Source organism: Pteropus medius, unplaced genomic scaffold (assembly GCF_902729225.1).
Source record: "Pteropus medius unplaced genomic scaffold, Ma_sr-lr_union100, whole genome shotgun sequence".
NCBI lineage: Eukaryota > Metazoa > Chordata > Mammalia > Chiroptera > Pteropodidae > Pteropus > Pteropus medius.
In genome coordinates, this window is record NW_024356336.1 from 4,216,071 (window position 1) to 4,233,527 (window position 17,457).

A 17,457-nucleotide genomic window follows, 5' to 3' on the forward strand; every position below is an offset into this window, starting at 1 on the left:
GGACAGGGCTGAGAGCTGCCTTCTGTCCAGGCCATTCATTCATTCATTCATTCATTCATTCATTCATTATCAAATAGTTCCTATATGTGAGCAAGCAGTTTATGAAGTCATTCATATACTGCTTCTGATTCTAATTCCTTTTCTTCTCTCCCCGACAGTGGCACCATTCTCCTGAATTTGAGGTCTGTCATTCTATGCATTCTAGATACCTCAACCAGGTATGCCTAAACAATATTATTATTTTGTATTTTCACACATATGGGCATAAAAATGTTCAAAGTATTTTATTTTTTAATCTCTGCTGCATCTCAAGCTGTATCCACATCTCCTTCTCTTGCTTCTCCCATGCCCCTCCACCACAAAAATGATCACCCTTCCCAGAAATTAGTATATTTTGTCTTTTTGATACTTTGCCTTTCTTGATCTTCTATATTGCCTTTTGTGAATTTTCTGACTCTTATTTCTTCTTTTCTGTCTGGGTTTGCTATTTTGCTAACTTCTTGAATTGGTTGCCTGTCTCAGTGGTTATTTTTCCCTTACGCCACTACACGCTAGTATCATGGCACTGGCTGCTTAGGACAGGCAGGCCTTGGTTGGGGCTCATGCAGTTACGTATTTTGAATATTACCCTTGAATGTAAACATTGAGGGCTGTACATTTTTCTTTTAAAATGCCACTTTAACTGCATCCCATTAATTTTTATGGAATTTAAAGTTAATTTTATTCTTAAGCTATTCTATACTGTATATGTAAGTCCTGAAAATAGCATGCAAGCGGAAATGGTGGCGACGATACTTATTCCTGAGTGTTTGCCGAGACTTGCTATGTGGCCTGTACAGGGCCTGTCTTCATAAAGTAGTCCATGTGTGCTTGTGAAGAATGTGGATTCTCTAAGGCCAGGTTCTCTGTTTGCTGAATTCGTTTAAGCCTACCATATGCTTTCTAAATTTTGGTCTGCTTCATCCATCAGTTACTGAGAGTAGAGGGTAGAATCTCTCATTATGACAATGTAGTTTTCCAAGCTTGTATTTCTGCCAGTTTTTACTTTATGAATTTTTAAGCTATATGGTTAGCTGCGTACAAATTTAGAATGTTGCCTTTCTGCTAAGTATTTTTTAAACATTAGAATATGAATTTTTTGTTTTTATATTTTAAGTCTATTTTGCTGATCCTTTTATTGTCAGCCAGTTCAGGGCCTTATGCCTTGGTATATTTTTTCCAAACAGCAAATATATTTTTTAAAGAGTATGTGGCATATCATCATGTCAATCTTTTTAATTGTTTAGTTCACTTACATTTATAATGACTAGGGTAATTTTCTGTCATTTTATATTCATCCTGCTTTTAAAATGATTGTTGTTGTTCCTTTTTCTATTCCTTTAGCTCAATTAAGGTTTTTAAAAGTTTCTTATTGTCTGCTAAATAGTTTGGAAGTATAACCCTTAACTTCAATTTTTGTGTGATTATGCACATTTATTTAACTTACTCTAAAAGTAAGTCTTCTCTTCCCAAACAACTTATAACACTTTAACTTCCTTGTTTTACGTATTATTGTCTACACAAATGGGACAGTACTTTTTATACAATTAATATTTGTTTTGATTTTTTTACATTTACCTGCTCTTTGTTCACTATTCCTTCATGCTTTTCAGACTTTTACCTGTAGGATTGTTTTCCTTCTCCCTGAAATACTTTCCTTAGAAATTGCTTTAGATTCAGGGATCTGGTGGTAATGGACTATTAGGTTTTTTTTTGTTTTAGTCTAAACACTTATAAAACTGTAGAATTTCTGGTCCTCCAAATACGATCGTAGATGATCAGAAGCATTTAGCCATCTAAATAGCCATCCATTAACAGGTACCTAGTGCCGTAGAGCTGGAGAAGCCTGTGCTCTGCTCCTGGCAAATGTGAGGTTGCAATGCATTTATAAGGATAAAACTCTAGACAGAGATCTGTGCTCATTTACGACACATGGCCACTCTGTGTGCTGCAAAGAAACGTAGAAAATGTGGAATGTGTATAGAAAGCAATTCAGATAACAGCACTTAAAACCGAGGGAACTCATGCTTTAATAGACACTGAAATCACAAAGGAAGGCCAAGTGCCTTAGCAGTCTCAATAAAAATATGAAGTTCTTTTTACATGATAAATTTCATAATATAAAAAGTTTAATGCCATCTGGAAACTGTGTACTTTACAAAAAAAGTCCACATGGGCCACAGATGGCTAACACTGCATACAAGGGGCGTGAGTGCCAAGTGGGGAAAGGGGTCTGAAGAAGGAAGAGGTGACCGCATTTGTCCTTACATGGAATATCTTTGAAGGATCTGGCACAAACAAGGGCTTAGTTCACAAACCACATGTACAATCATTTTAGATAAAACAAAATATGTGATGAAAAATTATACAATTTTCACTTTATGCCTACTTACTAAAAGCAAACCAGATAATTGGTATTTTTTCCAACCTAAACTGAAACTAACAAAGTGACTAATCTTGTGGCAGGTGGCGGGACAGGCAGGCACCGTACTGGAGACTTGCTACAGTGATCACCTTCTGAGTCACTGGGACAGACAAGATCTGGATAGGACAGTGTGTGCAGCACCTGGTCTCCTGCTGAGACCCAGCAAGTATCAGTGTGGACCAGGAATTTATTCAAATGGGATGGAGGTGAGACTATTTTCATTTACTACACAATAATGTGTATCAAAATGTAAATTTTAGTAGTTAATTTTGTCCTGGTATTTTGACTTAGAATCAGTTGGCATGGTTCACTGCTGAGAATTAAGGTCGAGTCTGCCACTCCCTTGCTTTGCGGTCTGTCACCCCAAGGTCTCGAAGAGAGGGAGATTTTTATTGCTTGTGTGCAGTATGTTTGCATCTGACGGAGAAGAGTAGGGGCAGGACCCAGTTTCCTGAGCTGAAAAAGCAATGCTATCTGCATATGGAGGAAAAAAATATTTTTGTAAATTTTACCCACATCCTCTGGCTCCTTCCAAAGTGGGGCAAATGGCCAGGTGCTATGGAGGGTCATTTGCGTTTGTGCACATGGCTCAGGGTTCCCATGCACACCAGCTAATTTTGTCCACAACCTGACACTTTCTCTAGATTGTAGAAACAATACATTATTCTAATTGTGTTTTCTGTTATCTATACCAGGAGTTAGCAAACTTTCTTAAAAGACCAGGTATAAGATATTTTAGGCTTTGTGGGCCAAGAGGCAAAATCAAGAATATATAGGTGCTTTATATAACTATTTAAAAATGTAAAATCCATTCCTAGCTCATGTAAAAAATTTGGCCTCTGACCAGATTTAGCCTGTGGGTTGTAGTTTGCCAACCCTTGATCTGTAAAAGAAATCTGTGAATTATACAATCTCATAATTTTTAAGTGCATGGTTTTCTTTTCAGCGTAGCCTGAAAAATTCACCTTGATTTTACGTCCATTTCACTCATATAGAAAACACCAAGACTGACGGTAAACATAAAGAAGCGGCGACTCTACAGTGATTTTTAGTTTGGTCTCATTATTCCATCATCTTTGCTTTTCTTCATTGAAGCTTATATCTAGGACAAAAAAAAATGCCATTTGGCTTTTCAACATGAAATCCAAAACAACAGTGTACGTAGGACCAAAACCAGGTTAGGATCCACGAGTCCTCCCAGGCTTGATAAGCACAGGAAGCGGTCTGGGTGGTGGAGGGCCTGTGCTTAGAGGTGGGCCAGTGGGGCAGCACCCTCATCTTGTGGAGGGAGCACAGGCCCCAGGCCTTTCCTCCAGGGCTCCTTGGCACTTGGGAAAGAGGCTGAAATTTGCTGAGAAAGAAACAGCCCCACTATCTACATATGGATTCAGAAATTTACTTTGAGGTTTAGTTTTTTTTGAGGACCCGATTCTGCCATGTAATAATGCACAGTGCTATAAACTTGGCTTTCATCCGCTACAATAGTACTTTTGTGACCATTTATGTTTTTCCCTACTGACATAAAGACAACCTCATAAATTACTTGCTTTTTTATAAAGTAAAGTATTTCTCTTCCAGCGTTGGGATCAAGGTTAGAATGGGACATCCTTATTGTTTGCTTTTGTCAATATGGCTGTTGGATTAAATGCAAAAACCTCTATGACCATAGCTCAGAAAAACAACACAAATATTATCCTTTTCTCTTTTCGGAGTACAAGGAGAAACAGGGTAAGTGGTCAGGATATGTTTATAAAGTGAGATCCATCCTACCCAAGGTTAAAAACTACCTGGGGATCTTGATGTTAGTGTCCCTCCTGCCAGGCCCATCCTGTCCACTCCATGTGTTGCTGGTGTCCTGGGCCAAGTGGCTGCCCATCTTTGTGTGATAGATACACATATACCCTCACGCTGAAGGTGGTGGGACTCAATTTTAGAATTACCTAAAAGTCTTATTTAAATTCTCCAACTAAACTTAATGCTAATATGATTTTCAGCTTTTCATTTCTTTACTCAAATAAGTTAATGGTTGCTCCTACCTACACTATTCTTTTGTCTCCTCCTCGTTGGCACCGGTTTCAGTGTACTGTCACAGCTGTAGGAATATACCTGTTTTACTATGACACTCTCAAGGATGTCTGTTTCCCTATCCAGGAATAATTTGGATATAAATCCAGCAGAAGACCCTTGCTTTTCAGGCTGCAGACATTACAGCTTTCTGAGGGAGCGGAGGGGGCTTGTCCTTCAGATGCAGGAGGAAGGGGCACTAGTCACAGCTGAGGTGAGGGTCCATGTGCATCTCACAGGCATGGGGGTGCTGGGCTTGTGGGAACCTGGCAACAGATTCTGATAGAAGTGGCTTTAGAGGCCTGGAGATGGGAAAATAATAAAATTAAGCAGCTAGTAAAGGGAATAAGAGCTGGAAGTCTACAGTCAAATCTAGTTAGGGAGGATTTTTTTTTTTTTTTTTTTTTGCTATAAGGAAACTGAATAATTTCAATCTTTCCCCAAAAAACTTGGTAATTACTTATTGATGACTATTCAAAATTTGACATTTTAAAAAACTTTTTGAGCTTTTAAAAATAATAGCTATAAATGCAAAGGACTGTTGATAAGAAAACCAAGTTGTTTATCCACATACAAAAAAAGGTCAATAATGTTTTAAAAGCACAAAGTTGCATTTTAAAATCACAATTGCATAGTTCTAAAATGCCTGGATAAGAGTTACATAAAATTTTTAAGAAAATTCAAGTTTGGTTAACAGTGGGGCCCCAAGGACTTTTGTAGAGCTCGATGAGGCAGAACAGAGTTCGGGATGGAAGCACTGTTTCTGTGTGAATTATTGCATTGTTACTGTGATGTTACGATATAATGAGACCAGAATTGCTACAATTTAATTACAAATCATTGGCATTTTTAAAGCCATTTTTTGGTTTTTGGCTAATATATCACCTTCATGTAGAATTCAGGTTAGATTTTATGTATCCCACCCCCAACCAGCACCTGAAAGCCTTAAAAAAGCTCTATTTGTATTTCTGTGTACAAAAGGTACTGCATATCTACCTCTTAGCAAAATATGTGCTCCCTTTCCTCTCCCCACCCCAGAACCATGACCATTTTTCTACAAAAATCCTGTTGAAGAATCACATCAAAGATGAGAAGCAAGGAGTTCAAAGGTAAACATTTGGTGAAGTGTGTAGAAAATTCCACGAGCCTCTTGTACCAACCCCACAGAAATCCTGGCTTTTGGTGACTCTGGCCCATAGTCCCAGAGAAGCCACTAGCTGAATGTGTGGTGACCTCTGGGCGTGGTGGCACCCCTCACCTGGAGAGTGCACCCATCGCGAGGGGGCCGGTGGCTTCATGGGGTGCCTGCATTCAGACAAGGGAGTAGGCCAGTGAATGCCCAGATCCTCCTCGCGGGCTGCAGCACTCTGAGTCCGTGGGTATAAAAGATGCTTTAGCATTTAGAGGAAGGAAAAAATCTTCCTGGGGACAGAAACTTGTAGCCGTTTGCAGAAGGAAGTCTCAAAGGGCGAGCGGGAGCCGCAGCGGGAGGGCTGGTGGGCAGCGGCAGCGTGCTCAGTGTGGTGGTCTCACTGCGCCAATGTCCGTTGGGAGGGGCCTTTTGTGGCATTTCTCCATGTTGCTGCAAAGACAGTTCCTTAAGTTCAAGCTTGTCTACTCCTTCCTCCTTCTTATTATGCCGAGGCGACAAATTTAATAGACTGAGGACATCTCTTTTGGAAGTCATTGTTCCAGGGGTCCCTCGAAATATTTTCATTGGTCCCGTGGACTGCTGGGGTGTGCTCTGCCAAAACATCTTCAGGTTGTGGACGGCCTGCACCTTTTCGTCAATGGCTGCCATTTTTAGTTTGTCTATGTCAGGAGCATCAGCTGGACTCGAGCGCGCTGAACCAGCTGAGGAATAGGAGAGTGCTGGGGATGGTGCACTGCCAGCAGGAGATTGATGGCCTGAGCTTGGGGACATGTTCCTTGGTGATTTGGAAATGTGGGCACTGTAAGGAGAGCTGGGGTACTTCAGTTTAAAGAGAGGCTGGTCGGTCAAGGAAGTCTGGGAGTCGGAGCCAGGTGACGGCCGGCCACTGTGCTGGCTCGGACTGTCTTTGATGGATGCCTCCGAGGTGGTGGGGCTGCTGTAGCCTGAACTCACCTTGGGCAGGGATGAGCTTCTGGCTGGGGGCTTTGGTTTAACTGTGATTGGTGATGGCTGACTCTTCTGATGGGAGAGGGCAGGCCTGCTGAAAGCACTTGTTTCTGATGCTCTGAAGATGGCGGCACTATTTGGCACGAAAGGCCATCTTCTGGGTTATTATTCTTGCTATTCTGACTGCTGCCCCTCTGAAGACGCTCCACCGCAATGAGATGACTTTGTGTCTCTTCTAGAATCTTCTGGGCCAACTCTTGTGGATCAAGCTTTGGGTTGCTTTCTTCTTGAGATTTCACAGTACTGTCTGTTTCTGTGCTAGACTGGTCTGATTCTCCCGTATCTGAACTTGCTAGTTTTCCAACCTTTTGGAAGGGTGAGTTTGGGCTGGGAATCAAAGTCATTTTAACTGGAGAATTTGGAGTGCTTACACTCCCCTTGGAGCTTACTGAAACTTTCACACCTCCAGCTGTCCCTCCTCGGGACTGTTTGTGATCTGGTGAGAAGCCTGTCTTTCTGTTTTCTTGGTAGGCCGCCAAAGGCTCAGTGCTGATGATGGAAAACCCTTCATATTCTTCTTCGTCTTTGCTGCCTGCAGGGCGGGTCTGGGGGGACAGCCGGCTCCGGGGCAGAGTGGATCGCTGTGGGTAAGCATTCTTGGACCTGTCATAGTCTTGCCGACCTCGGGGGCCCCCACCTTCTGACCCACCCTCGGGCTTGGAGACAAAGCTCATCGAGGAAGCGATGGAGCTCAGACTGTACACGGAGATGGCATCTGAGGCAATGCTGTCTGCACCAGTGGGAGAGAAGGGAGGATGCTGGTAGCCCAAGGGCAGGGCATTGGAGACAGACTGAGCTGAGGCCAGGGACTCCAAGGAGGATGAGCTGTCAAGGCTGAGGCGCTTGGGCAGCTCAGTAGAATCTAAGACAAAACATACGTACCCAGAGGGCAGTTAGAATTCTGTATGGTTTTGATTTTTCTTTCAAATTCACAACCATCTTTATAAGTGCTACTTATGTATAACCTGAATTCATCTTGAAAAACATGGTTCTGTTGGATAAAGGAAACCTTACATAGGGACATAAACACCCTAAACAAGCTCACAGTCCTGCACATCTGCCTGCAGCTCTGACTAGGGTCTGTGCTAAATCTGTGATGTCCCCTGTCCTAGACCCACACTCACTGTCCCTCCAGCGACAGCCCCATTGCTCCACATCCCAGCAGCCTCACACATACACAAAAGTCATTCACACACACTCTCCACACTGCTTCCCCTCCCGCCTTTCTTAGCCCACTCCTCTCAGGCCATCACACTCTGCCCTGACTGCTCCTTCCCAGGCCCCTCAGTGTGACCTTTGAACCCCAGAATGCCCACAGGACATAGTCCTCTTGCCCTTGGCCCTGTATGCACATTTATATCCCCACATTGACCTCTCCCAGAACTCCACATTCTTATAAGCAGCTGCCTATGTAGGTATCTAATAGATACTTTTTTCAAAACTTAGTATGTCCAAAGTAAAACTCAAACCCGCTCTTCCTGCTACTTTCAAGGTCTCAGCAAAAGGCAGCCCCATTCTGGCAGTTCCAAAAAACGGTGTTACCTTTGATCCTTTCTGTCTGACATACATTCTTGAGCAGATCCAGTGGAGCCAGCATTTAGTCTCTCTGCTGCAGCTAGCGTGGCCCCTTGAGGTCGGCAGGCAGGTGTGCCCCTGGGGTCGACACCTGCCTCCCAGGCCCCGTGGTCTGGGTGGAGCTCCTCCCTCGTCCTGTCTGCTCTGCGGCCACCCTCTTACTTTCTAATCTCTTACTTGATTTGTTTTCTTAATAGCACTAGGCAACACCTCATCTTATATAATACGTGTATTTTAACTGCAAGTTCTGTGAAAGCAGGTAGTTTTTATTTACTGCTCTTAAACGGCCTAAAGGCTGTTTAAGAGCAGTAAATAAAATATTTCTTCCCCTTCCCAAAATGTTGCCAGATTTGTGCTGGCCTCCGTCCCCAGGGGGCTCTGGGCGGAACTCTCACCAAAAAGGGCGAGCAGAGACTGGAGCGCAAAGTGCATGGTTCTTCGATTGGCTTGTTTCCCGGTTTTCAGGATTACTTCCTCCTGGCCAACTTCACAAAGGTCAAAACCTAGTGGAGCAAAGAATATAAACATCAGCTTCCTTAGGGAAGACTCCATATCTTGAAAGGGATGAGAGCTGTAGGGCTCCTCGTACATCGTCAGTAGGAACCCCTGCAGGCCCCTCAGCCAGTGGGGTGCCCCATGTGCAAACCGCACAGACCCCCTCTGTCCCTTCATAGGGCACTGGCTTCTTTCTTACCCTGAACTATGTTCTTGAGAGCTGAGGGTCAGAATAAGGCTCTTTAACATTTGTTTTCTGTTTGTTCGCAGAACAGTCCACTTAAAGGAGGTTGTCCAGGACAAAAACTGGCCACTCCTCCTGGCATTGGGCCCAGTATTTAAAGCTGGTACACAGGAAGGTGGAAGCTGCACAAGGGCCAGGACAGTGTCTCCATACGTGCTCAGTGTCTCCCACCCAGGGCTTTAAAATGAGCTCTGTGCAGCAGTGGAGAATCTGCTATCTTGGCTGAACCAATGTGCAGGCGCTCTGCTCTGCCAAAGCCCACGGGGCTGCTCTGAGTCTAAGGTTCTGCTGAGACTTGGAGCGGGCACAACAAAGGGCGTGAGCCTCCTGAGCAGAGGCTGGCTAACGAGCTGTTGCCACAACACTTAGGCTTATTAAGAGGCATTGCAGAGGCACCCAGTCCATCTCCCCAGGAAGAACTAAAGAGGAAGAAGCCAAACAGATGCTGTGTCCACAGAAAGACAACACCAAGCAAGAATTTAGGGCCTGAAAATCTTCACTCAGCCTCCTCGGCAGGTCACTGAGCTCCGCTTGAAACAGCGCAAACACTGGGTGCTGAAGGCCCAGGGGACAGGCACCTGTGATATCTGGCCTTTCCCTCCTCTGATTTCAACGTTCCAGTGACAGGGATCTATAATTTACAATGCTGCCATTGTCAGCATGCTGTGCATTTCATGACAGTATTTACCAAAAGAAATTTGTGTCTATATTTTTATTCTTAAAGATTCTGATATTGGTATGATACTATCATTCCTTTGGGAATTAGGTTCACTCAGCATTATTCTACGGTACATTTTCATCTCTGAACTCAAAAATAAACAGTCTCTGATGCTTTTTTCTGTCGTGGTGTGCCCTCACTAGATTATTTACTATCTTCCCCATTAGAATGAAAACTCTAAGAGGGCAGGGCTTTTTGTCCTTTGCTCACTGCTTCATCCCCAGTGCCCAGAACACTGTCTGGCACATAACAGGTGTTTATAAAAAACTATGGTGTGAATTGCTCTCAAGTAAGTCACACACGCACTTAAGTGGAGCAGGAGAGCAGACTAGTCTCTGCTTTATCAATAGATGCATCTGCTGTCAGTAGCAGTTACACTGGGAGCTGCCTCAGCTGCATTAGTGTTGAAAAAGGAAGTCTTAGATTGAATAAGGACCCTCATATGTGCAGTTCTAGGTCCCCACAGTCAAATCAAAGGTGGTTTCTTTCAATATTATTTTTTTCTGCCAGTTTCCAGTAATAAAGAACATTAAAACCATTATTTTATGACTGTTTTCTTTAGCTTTTAATCATAGCCTGACTCTCAACAATACTGGAATCTAGCAGATTAAGATGACTACAAACAAAAGAGATGAGATCGTAACATAAGAGAAATGGGACAAAGCTGGGGGCCCATTTGGGAATTGTACTAAAGCTCTAGAATCTTTAACTATTGAGAAAACAGACTCCTAAGAATCCACCAACTTTACCCAACAAAAACTAGGATAAATATAGATTTTTTAAAAAATGGAACTAAAGAAACCAGTTAAGTCAAAGACTGTCCTACCTAGAGCCGCCAGGAATTCGTGACATCCCGGGAGTCGCCACAGCTGGACGCTGATGGAGACCTGAATGGGGGATGATGCAAAGTCCTGCTCCTTCTCGCAGGCCTGCAGCTGGACCAGCACCTGGTGGAGCTTAGTAAGGGGGGACAGTATGAGTTCTCACTCCTTCCCAGTGTTTCCTTCCCCTCTGGCCCGCCTAGGATTTGTCCCCAGGTTATTCTTGTGTCATCTGTTGTCATCACTAATGACCTTGCACGTGTATAGCATTTGAAATTCTCTTTACAGTGCCTCCATGCCTACTGTCCTCTCTGTGGGAAACTCAAGGGGCCGACTCACAGGGTTTCTGCTTCGCATCTTCCCTCACGCACACTCTCTGCGGGGCTACTCAGCACGTGAGGGGCTTGGGAACTAAATGAGGGGTGGGTTATAGGCCTGGTCATCTCCCTCTTTTTGTTTAAAGTCATCTTTATGATCTTGAGGCAAATGGTGAAGAGGAACCCAAGGTGACATTCTAGAACCTCAGCACTCGAACCCACAGAACCCACTCAAGTGCCCATGGTGTTTCAGATTGCCTGAGTCTGTGAACACTACTCTGGGGTCTTGTGTGGACTCAACAGTGTCATTCAGAGTCGCTTCTGCCCCTGCTACTCTGATGGAAACTGAAAGGTCAAATCAAGAACACAAGAAGGGTGGAGCAGAAAAAGGGGAGCCAGAGCAGAGGAAGGGGGCAGACCGCCTGCCAGCGGCACTGGCCACCGCAGTCCGAGAACGTGTTGGCATGTGCATGCGGCTCTGAGAGACAGAGCGTGCCAAGGGGAACTTGGGGGGGTGGGTTTAGGGGCTCACCTGACGACAGTTGCTACTTAAAGTAGTACTTACCATTCCAACCATATTTTTAACAGCCTTCGGCCAGCAGATTATAAGAAAGAGAGAGAGAAAGAGAGAGAGAGAGAGTTTAGACTCAAGCACAGGTTGTTATGCATTATGAGCTGATCACTGCTTTAGGAAGCGCCACACCAGGCCCGCGGCTCTGACTGGGAGGGGAGAGGAGCGAGAGTCAGCAGGGACACACAGGAAAATGAACAGCCACGCCCAGGCCAGACGTACTTGGGGTCAAGGGTCAGGGTCAGCTAGGCCCTGCCCTTTGCCAGGAGAGGAGCAGGGCAGGCTGTACTCAGGTGGGGAAGGGGCACAGTGGGCATTTATAGGCCACTCTGTAAACCAAAGTCCATGGTTCCAGAGTGACTCAGGAAATGTCCACCATCCACTAGCCACACTGGAGGTAGCCCAGGACACTTCCCAGGGGCCAGGAGGATATCAGGCAGAAAGTCCCTGTGTTGCCACCAAAAGCAAAGAAATTAAGCAACTGGCTTTTTGGGTTCTCAGTCTTGCCTGACAAATGTAATTCTAGCTTTCTCTTTTTGTAGAGCATAGGGTTCTAGCACTCCTGGGTTCAGGATGTTTTTAATCTGCAACGTTCCAAAAGTGTCTTCCTGATTCTATTCAAAAGCAGGTGTAACACTTATTACTAGATGAGTAGGAACTCAACGAAAGAGCCAGACTGGACTGCGTTCTAGATGTAGGCTGGAAACTACACTAGGGACATGGAGGCTCCACGTACCATTCAGATTTTCAGAGGTTAATCCTAGATGGAGGAGCTTGATCTCCACACTGAAATATTTCTGCTTAAAATGATATCTGCTGATAAATATATAATAATTGCACTTTTTTCTTCAAATTATTACATTCCAAGATGACCAGAGAAAACTGCTCTGTGCTCTTCATGGGTTGCTACACTCCAGGAGCCCTCCCGCACATGACTGTCACCCTGGGGCTTGTTCCAGGCCCTCACCAGCCAGCAGGAAGACCAGAAGCTCTGAGGCCAAGCTGGGAAGGGCCTGTACAGTGCTGAGAGAATCTCCAAATGCCTAAGTTAGATCTATATTTTCTTTAAAAACACATTTTTAAAAACCAACGAAGGAGTATCTTGAAATGGATCTGTTTGTGTTCGCTACTGTGCCTCAGTGGCTATTTTGTTTCAGGCGGGTTCGTATTTTGATCAGAGAGTGAATACTGGATGGAACACCTGCAGCCAGGCTGGCCCTACACTTGCTGGCTTAGGGAAGGCGGCTGTAACACTAGGCAATCAGCAGGAAAAAAACTGGTGCGTGGGGATGCCAAGGTGTAGGAGGCCACTGAATGGAGAGTTGAGGAAATGCCCCAAGACTACGGGTGATGGGCCCCTTAAGCATCCTCTGAAGGCCCTACAGCTCTGGGACTCAGCACCCCTCCAGGTCTAGCATGTGCTGGGGAAGGCTGTTCTCTCACTCCTAGCTTTCGCCTTTTTCTTCTAATCACTAAGGCTGAAAAAAGCAATGAGACTTCATTACTTGCATGTTCCTTGCATGTTCCTTGCATGTTTAGGGCCAAATCACTCTTTCCAACTCAGTAGAGCCCTCAGGCCTGGGCTCAGACTTCCTGGCTCAACTCACCCGGCTGATGAGCTGCTCGCCCGTCTCTGAGGCAGTGATGAGCTTGCAGAGGGCTTGGAGGGCAGGGTTGGGCAGACCTAAACCAAGAAGATGAGTGTTATCCAAAGGTGTCTTTGCACCCACAGTCCTGCTGCCTTCCCAGGGGAAAGAGCCCAAAACGCTCAGCATCGATGCTATTTTCAAAAGCTCAGAACAGTCCATGTCTGATTTGGAAAAGGAGAGAATGGTCTCTGAGAAAGGCGGGCGGGGGCAGTCCTGACCCTGCTGCAGTCCTCCAGGTGATGGGCACATTCCCAAGGCCCTGTCTTGGTCACTCAGGCGGCATCACTGCCTCTGAGGCAAACACAAAGGGCAGCCTGGGGCATCTGCACCCTGCTTCACCCCCGGTGTTGGCCACGTGGCTCTGTCAGATCCGAAGTCACATATTAGATATTAATAGCAGCTGCTGTTTGCCCAGCATTATCTCATGTCACCCCAGGAAGAGGCAGAACCAGGGGAGTGCCCTGCTGGGCAGAGAACTCCTTGCCATTACAGATCGAAAGATCTGATCAAAAGCACTTTTCCTCCAAATGAGAAGTCTGTGGCTGGGACTGTGCCATTTCTCAGGATGCTCTCTCATTCTTTCCCAGCTATGAAATCCAGGACCCTCGTGAGTGCCAGCCCCTCTGCCCATGCTGTCAGCCGCTCCCTCAGGGGCCCTGCCCTGCCTGAGGCTCACCCAGCAGGGACTGGATGGTGCTGCTGCACTGCTGGAGCCGGTCGCCTGGGTCAGAGGTTGGGAAGAAGACAGCTGCCGGTAAGCCGCTGGTCGGGGGGTCCAGCCGGAAGCCTACGGCAGTGAGGAGGGCCTGCCAACCGGGGATGCCGCCCACTTTGTTCTCCACGCTTTGCTGGGACGTGTACATGGCATTGCGCTGTCCATTCTGAATGCGCTGCAGGGACTTCTCCACCTGGAAAGGCAAGGGGCAGTGAGGTGCTGCTCTGCCCAGGCGCCAGTTCTGGTTTCTGAGTGGCGTTAGGGGAACACAATGCCCCATGTGTGAAGCCAGTGTAGGGTCGATTGCTGCTACCTGGGTACCCCCAGGCCGGAAGACACTGCAGCAATGGCCTGACTTCTTGCAAGGGAAGGTGCAAAGGGAAAGGATATTACAGTCAGAGCCAGCGAGGGCTGGTGTGATGCATGCAGAAGAATTCTGTCCCTTTCCTCCTCCTGCTCCAGGCTCCTCCACAGACACTAAAGTGATCTCTCTGAAAGCCAATCTCAGGTCAGGGGTCTGCCCCAAACCATGTAATGGCTCCCCATCACCAGGATAAATTCTCAGGACTTCAAGACCCCTATTCACTGCCCCATACACTTCACACACACCAAGCCGTGACCATCACGGGGCCCTGGCCAGCGATGCCCTTCCCTGTACCTCCAACTCGTCCTTCACTCGGCAGCACTGAACCCCTATGTCGCCCTCCATGACCGAGTGCCTTTCCCACGTTCCATGGCCTAAATGGAGCCTTCCATGACCTGGCGCACACGGGCTGAATTCATCCAAGTAACTACTGTGTTAACCCCCCATGAGCTCGCCACAGCTCCTCCAACAGCCTCAGGTCTTCCCCTGGCAGTTTCTCTCTAGGGAACGTCAGTCCATCCTGAGATACTGCATGCCCTGGGGCACGAGTACCATCACTCAAGGGGCAGAAGAGTTGTTTCAGAATGTCACCTGAGACTTTCCTTATAGTAAAATCCTGATGCTGGGGGCTGACATCACAGGCTGGGAGAAATGAGTGTTCCTGGACAGGACAGATCACATTGGGCTAGAAGGGCCTGGGAGACACACTGCATACAGTATCGTGGGGCACCCAGGGTAGTTAGGAGGAGGTACGGGCTGGTGAACTTGACCCATGGCCTCTGTAGTCATACCAAAAGATGAAGCCAAGAAAGAAAACTCTTAAATGTGCCTGAGGGGCCTCAAGGCCAAAGAGGGAGAAGCTTAGAGGTCTGGCTCTTGCTCCGCAGCCTGGCCTGGGAGAAGCCAAATAGGAAGGGAGGTCAGTTTAGTACTCTAAGAAAAGGGCTGCTGCAAGAAAGGACGGTGACTTTGGGGGTGACAGGTCCCGGAGAAGGGCCCTAGTGCTGAGCAACTTAAGGGCTCTGTGCAGTTTCCAGGCATAGGTTAAAATCAGTTGCGACGGTCTCCCCAAATTCTCAAAAGCAAGCAAACACAACTGCCCTGTAGCAGGCAGCTGGGTTACCTCAAGTCTGGCCTGAGAGCTGTCAGAGGTTTTCAGGTCACACCATTCTTACATGTTCACACGCTGACTTCTTTCAGGCCCGAGAAAAACTCCTCAGGCCAGCCCTAAGCTTAAGAAACATACCTGACTGATCCATCACCAGGGATTCGCAGAGGCCCATGGGGCCAGAGCTTGCCCGGCCAAGGGGACAGGCCTGGAACCCAGCACTCAGACTCCAAGCTCCCAGCTCAAAGCCCCAGTCCACTCCCAGGGCCTGTGTGGGACTCCCCCGGCCTGCCCGCTGGGCACAGACAGCCTGGAGTGCACACGTCTGTCCTGTGAGGCGGCTGCGGGGCAGCTGTTTGCATCAGGTTTGGAAAGAGCTTGGAAGTGGTGTGGGTTGTCTACCCTTGCTGCATGTGCCATCGACGGAAGGGGCAGAGGAGGTGCTCCAAAATCTGAGACTTTTCTTACAGTAAAATCCTGGGCTGGTCATTTTGGCACAGAACTCCAAGAAGGCTAAGAAGTCTAAAGTACCTGAAACTGTCTTCCAGGTTATCAAGGTGGACGGGTGGAACGAGTTTTATGTCACTGTTTCTTGGCTTAATTTATAACTTTCAAATGTGCAGACAATGGCATGGGACCTCCATTTGTACTCTCGCCTGGGCTCTGCAAAGGTCAGAGCTGACCGAGGTCAGGGGCAGGCTTGGACTCTTCTTCCAACTGAGCTTGGGGGAAGGCCAGTGTCACCTGATTATAAAATGCCATCTCAGCTACTGGAACCCTATTGTGTGCCAGCCACTCATTTTTTTCTCTAATCCTTATGATAACCTTGGAAAGTTAAAGTTTTATCCTCCCTTCCAGATGAGGAAATTGGGGCTCAGAGCCAAGGTCACCTGCCCAAAGCCACATGGCCCAGGAATGGCTGTGATGTGTGCCCTTGCTCCAGGTCACTCCTTGGCTGCCCTCTCCCTCAGTCTTGGCGAGGACTGCTGCAGCCGTCTGTATGACACCACACATCATGCCCACCACGGGGACCAACTGGCTTGACCCACAGATGCCTGGGGACAACATCCCTTCCACCCGCTCATCTCCCCTGGTGCCGTGGAAACCTCCGGCCACGCCTTCTTGTGCATTTCCAGCCATCTTTTACTTCTTTTGCTCCGTGGAAAGCCCGGGTGAGGGGCTCCCTTGGCCCCCTTACCAGGTGCAGCAGCACTCGCAGGGCGTCCCGTGCACACTCCGGGTGCTGTAGGATCTCGGTGAGGGCCTGGCCGATGAGCGAGGAGGGGCTGTTCAGCTTAACATCATTCCCAATGAGCATGAACCCTGTGGAGAGCACAGAAGGGCACCTCAGAGCCTGCCCTCGCCCCAGCCAGCAGCTGGGAGACCCCAGCTCCCACCCACTCCCAGACCTGGCTGGTCTCTACAGCTCCCCAATGCCTCCCAGTTACCCTCCAGAAGACAGGGGCCTGTCCAGGACAGCTGCTCTAGGGGCTGGACTGTGGGGTGTCTAACCCACTGGAGAGCAGTCTGGCACCTTTCTGTCCTCTCCCTTTTAAGAATCAATACCGTTTAATTGCTCAGTAGGTGGAGAGTGCTGCTTTACAGTGTGAGTGGCTCAGGAAAGTGCCTTTGCTTTTCTGCTGCACTGTGAGCGAAGGCAGGAAAAGGCTGTCCCAAGGCTGTCCTGGGTCCCCCAGTGCCCTTCCCTGGCTTGGCCACTATGCCGAGGAATGATCTGCTTCATTTTCCCTGAAACTCATCAGTGTCTATCTGGTACATTCCCAGGGGCAGAGGTGAGCTCAGCTCCTCCTTGAGGCCACTGGACAAGAGGGCAGGAGGACGTCCTCCCTCCGCTGTAAGAACCAGCAGACTGAGCCGGGCCAGGAAGACGCACACATTCACCTGGATCCCGTGCCTCTTCCTCAGCGCTGCTTCTAAAAGCAGGGCCTGGGCAGTGCACAGAAAGAGTAGTCTCCTCAAGTCGTCAAGCAACTTTAGGACCAACCTGCCCCCAAATAATGGAGGGGAGGAGAGGGGAAGAGTTTTCGAAAAGAATGAATGAGCCTACGCTGTCTTGAAAGGTAACAGAACATCATTAAACATCATTTTCCCCAGAACAAAGTTGTGACTTTAAATTGTCACTAAAACTAAACAAGGACAAAAATACCACATCCCTAAGCGTATTGGGAAT

The 17,457-nt window shown here is 47.2% G+C and overlaps 1 protein-coding gene across 1 annotated transcript in view; it reads right to left on the reverse strand.

Annotated features, from left to right (window-relative positions):
- Positions 1-2,045: 2,045 nt before the first annotated feature.
- Positions 2,046-17,457, reverse strand: part of TTC28 (tetratricopeptide repeat domain 28) — a 630,275-nt gene continuing 614,863 nt past the window's right edge. Inside the window, 8 exon segments of the mRNA XM_039861871.1 lie at positions 2,046-6,775; positions 6,778-7,551; positions 8,660-8,767; positions 10,548-10,677; positions 11,425-11,448; positions 13,038-13,114; positions 13,756-13,987; positions 16,465-16,589. Of these exon segments, the coding sequence (XP_039717805.1) occupies positions 5,922-6,775; positions 6,778-7,551; positions 8,660-8,767; positions 10,548-10,677; positions 11,425-11,448; positions 13,038-13,114; positions 13,756-13,987; positions 16,465-16,589 (2,324 nt within the window). The 3' untranslated portion in view covers positions 2,046-5,921.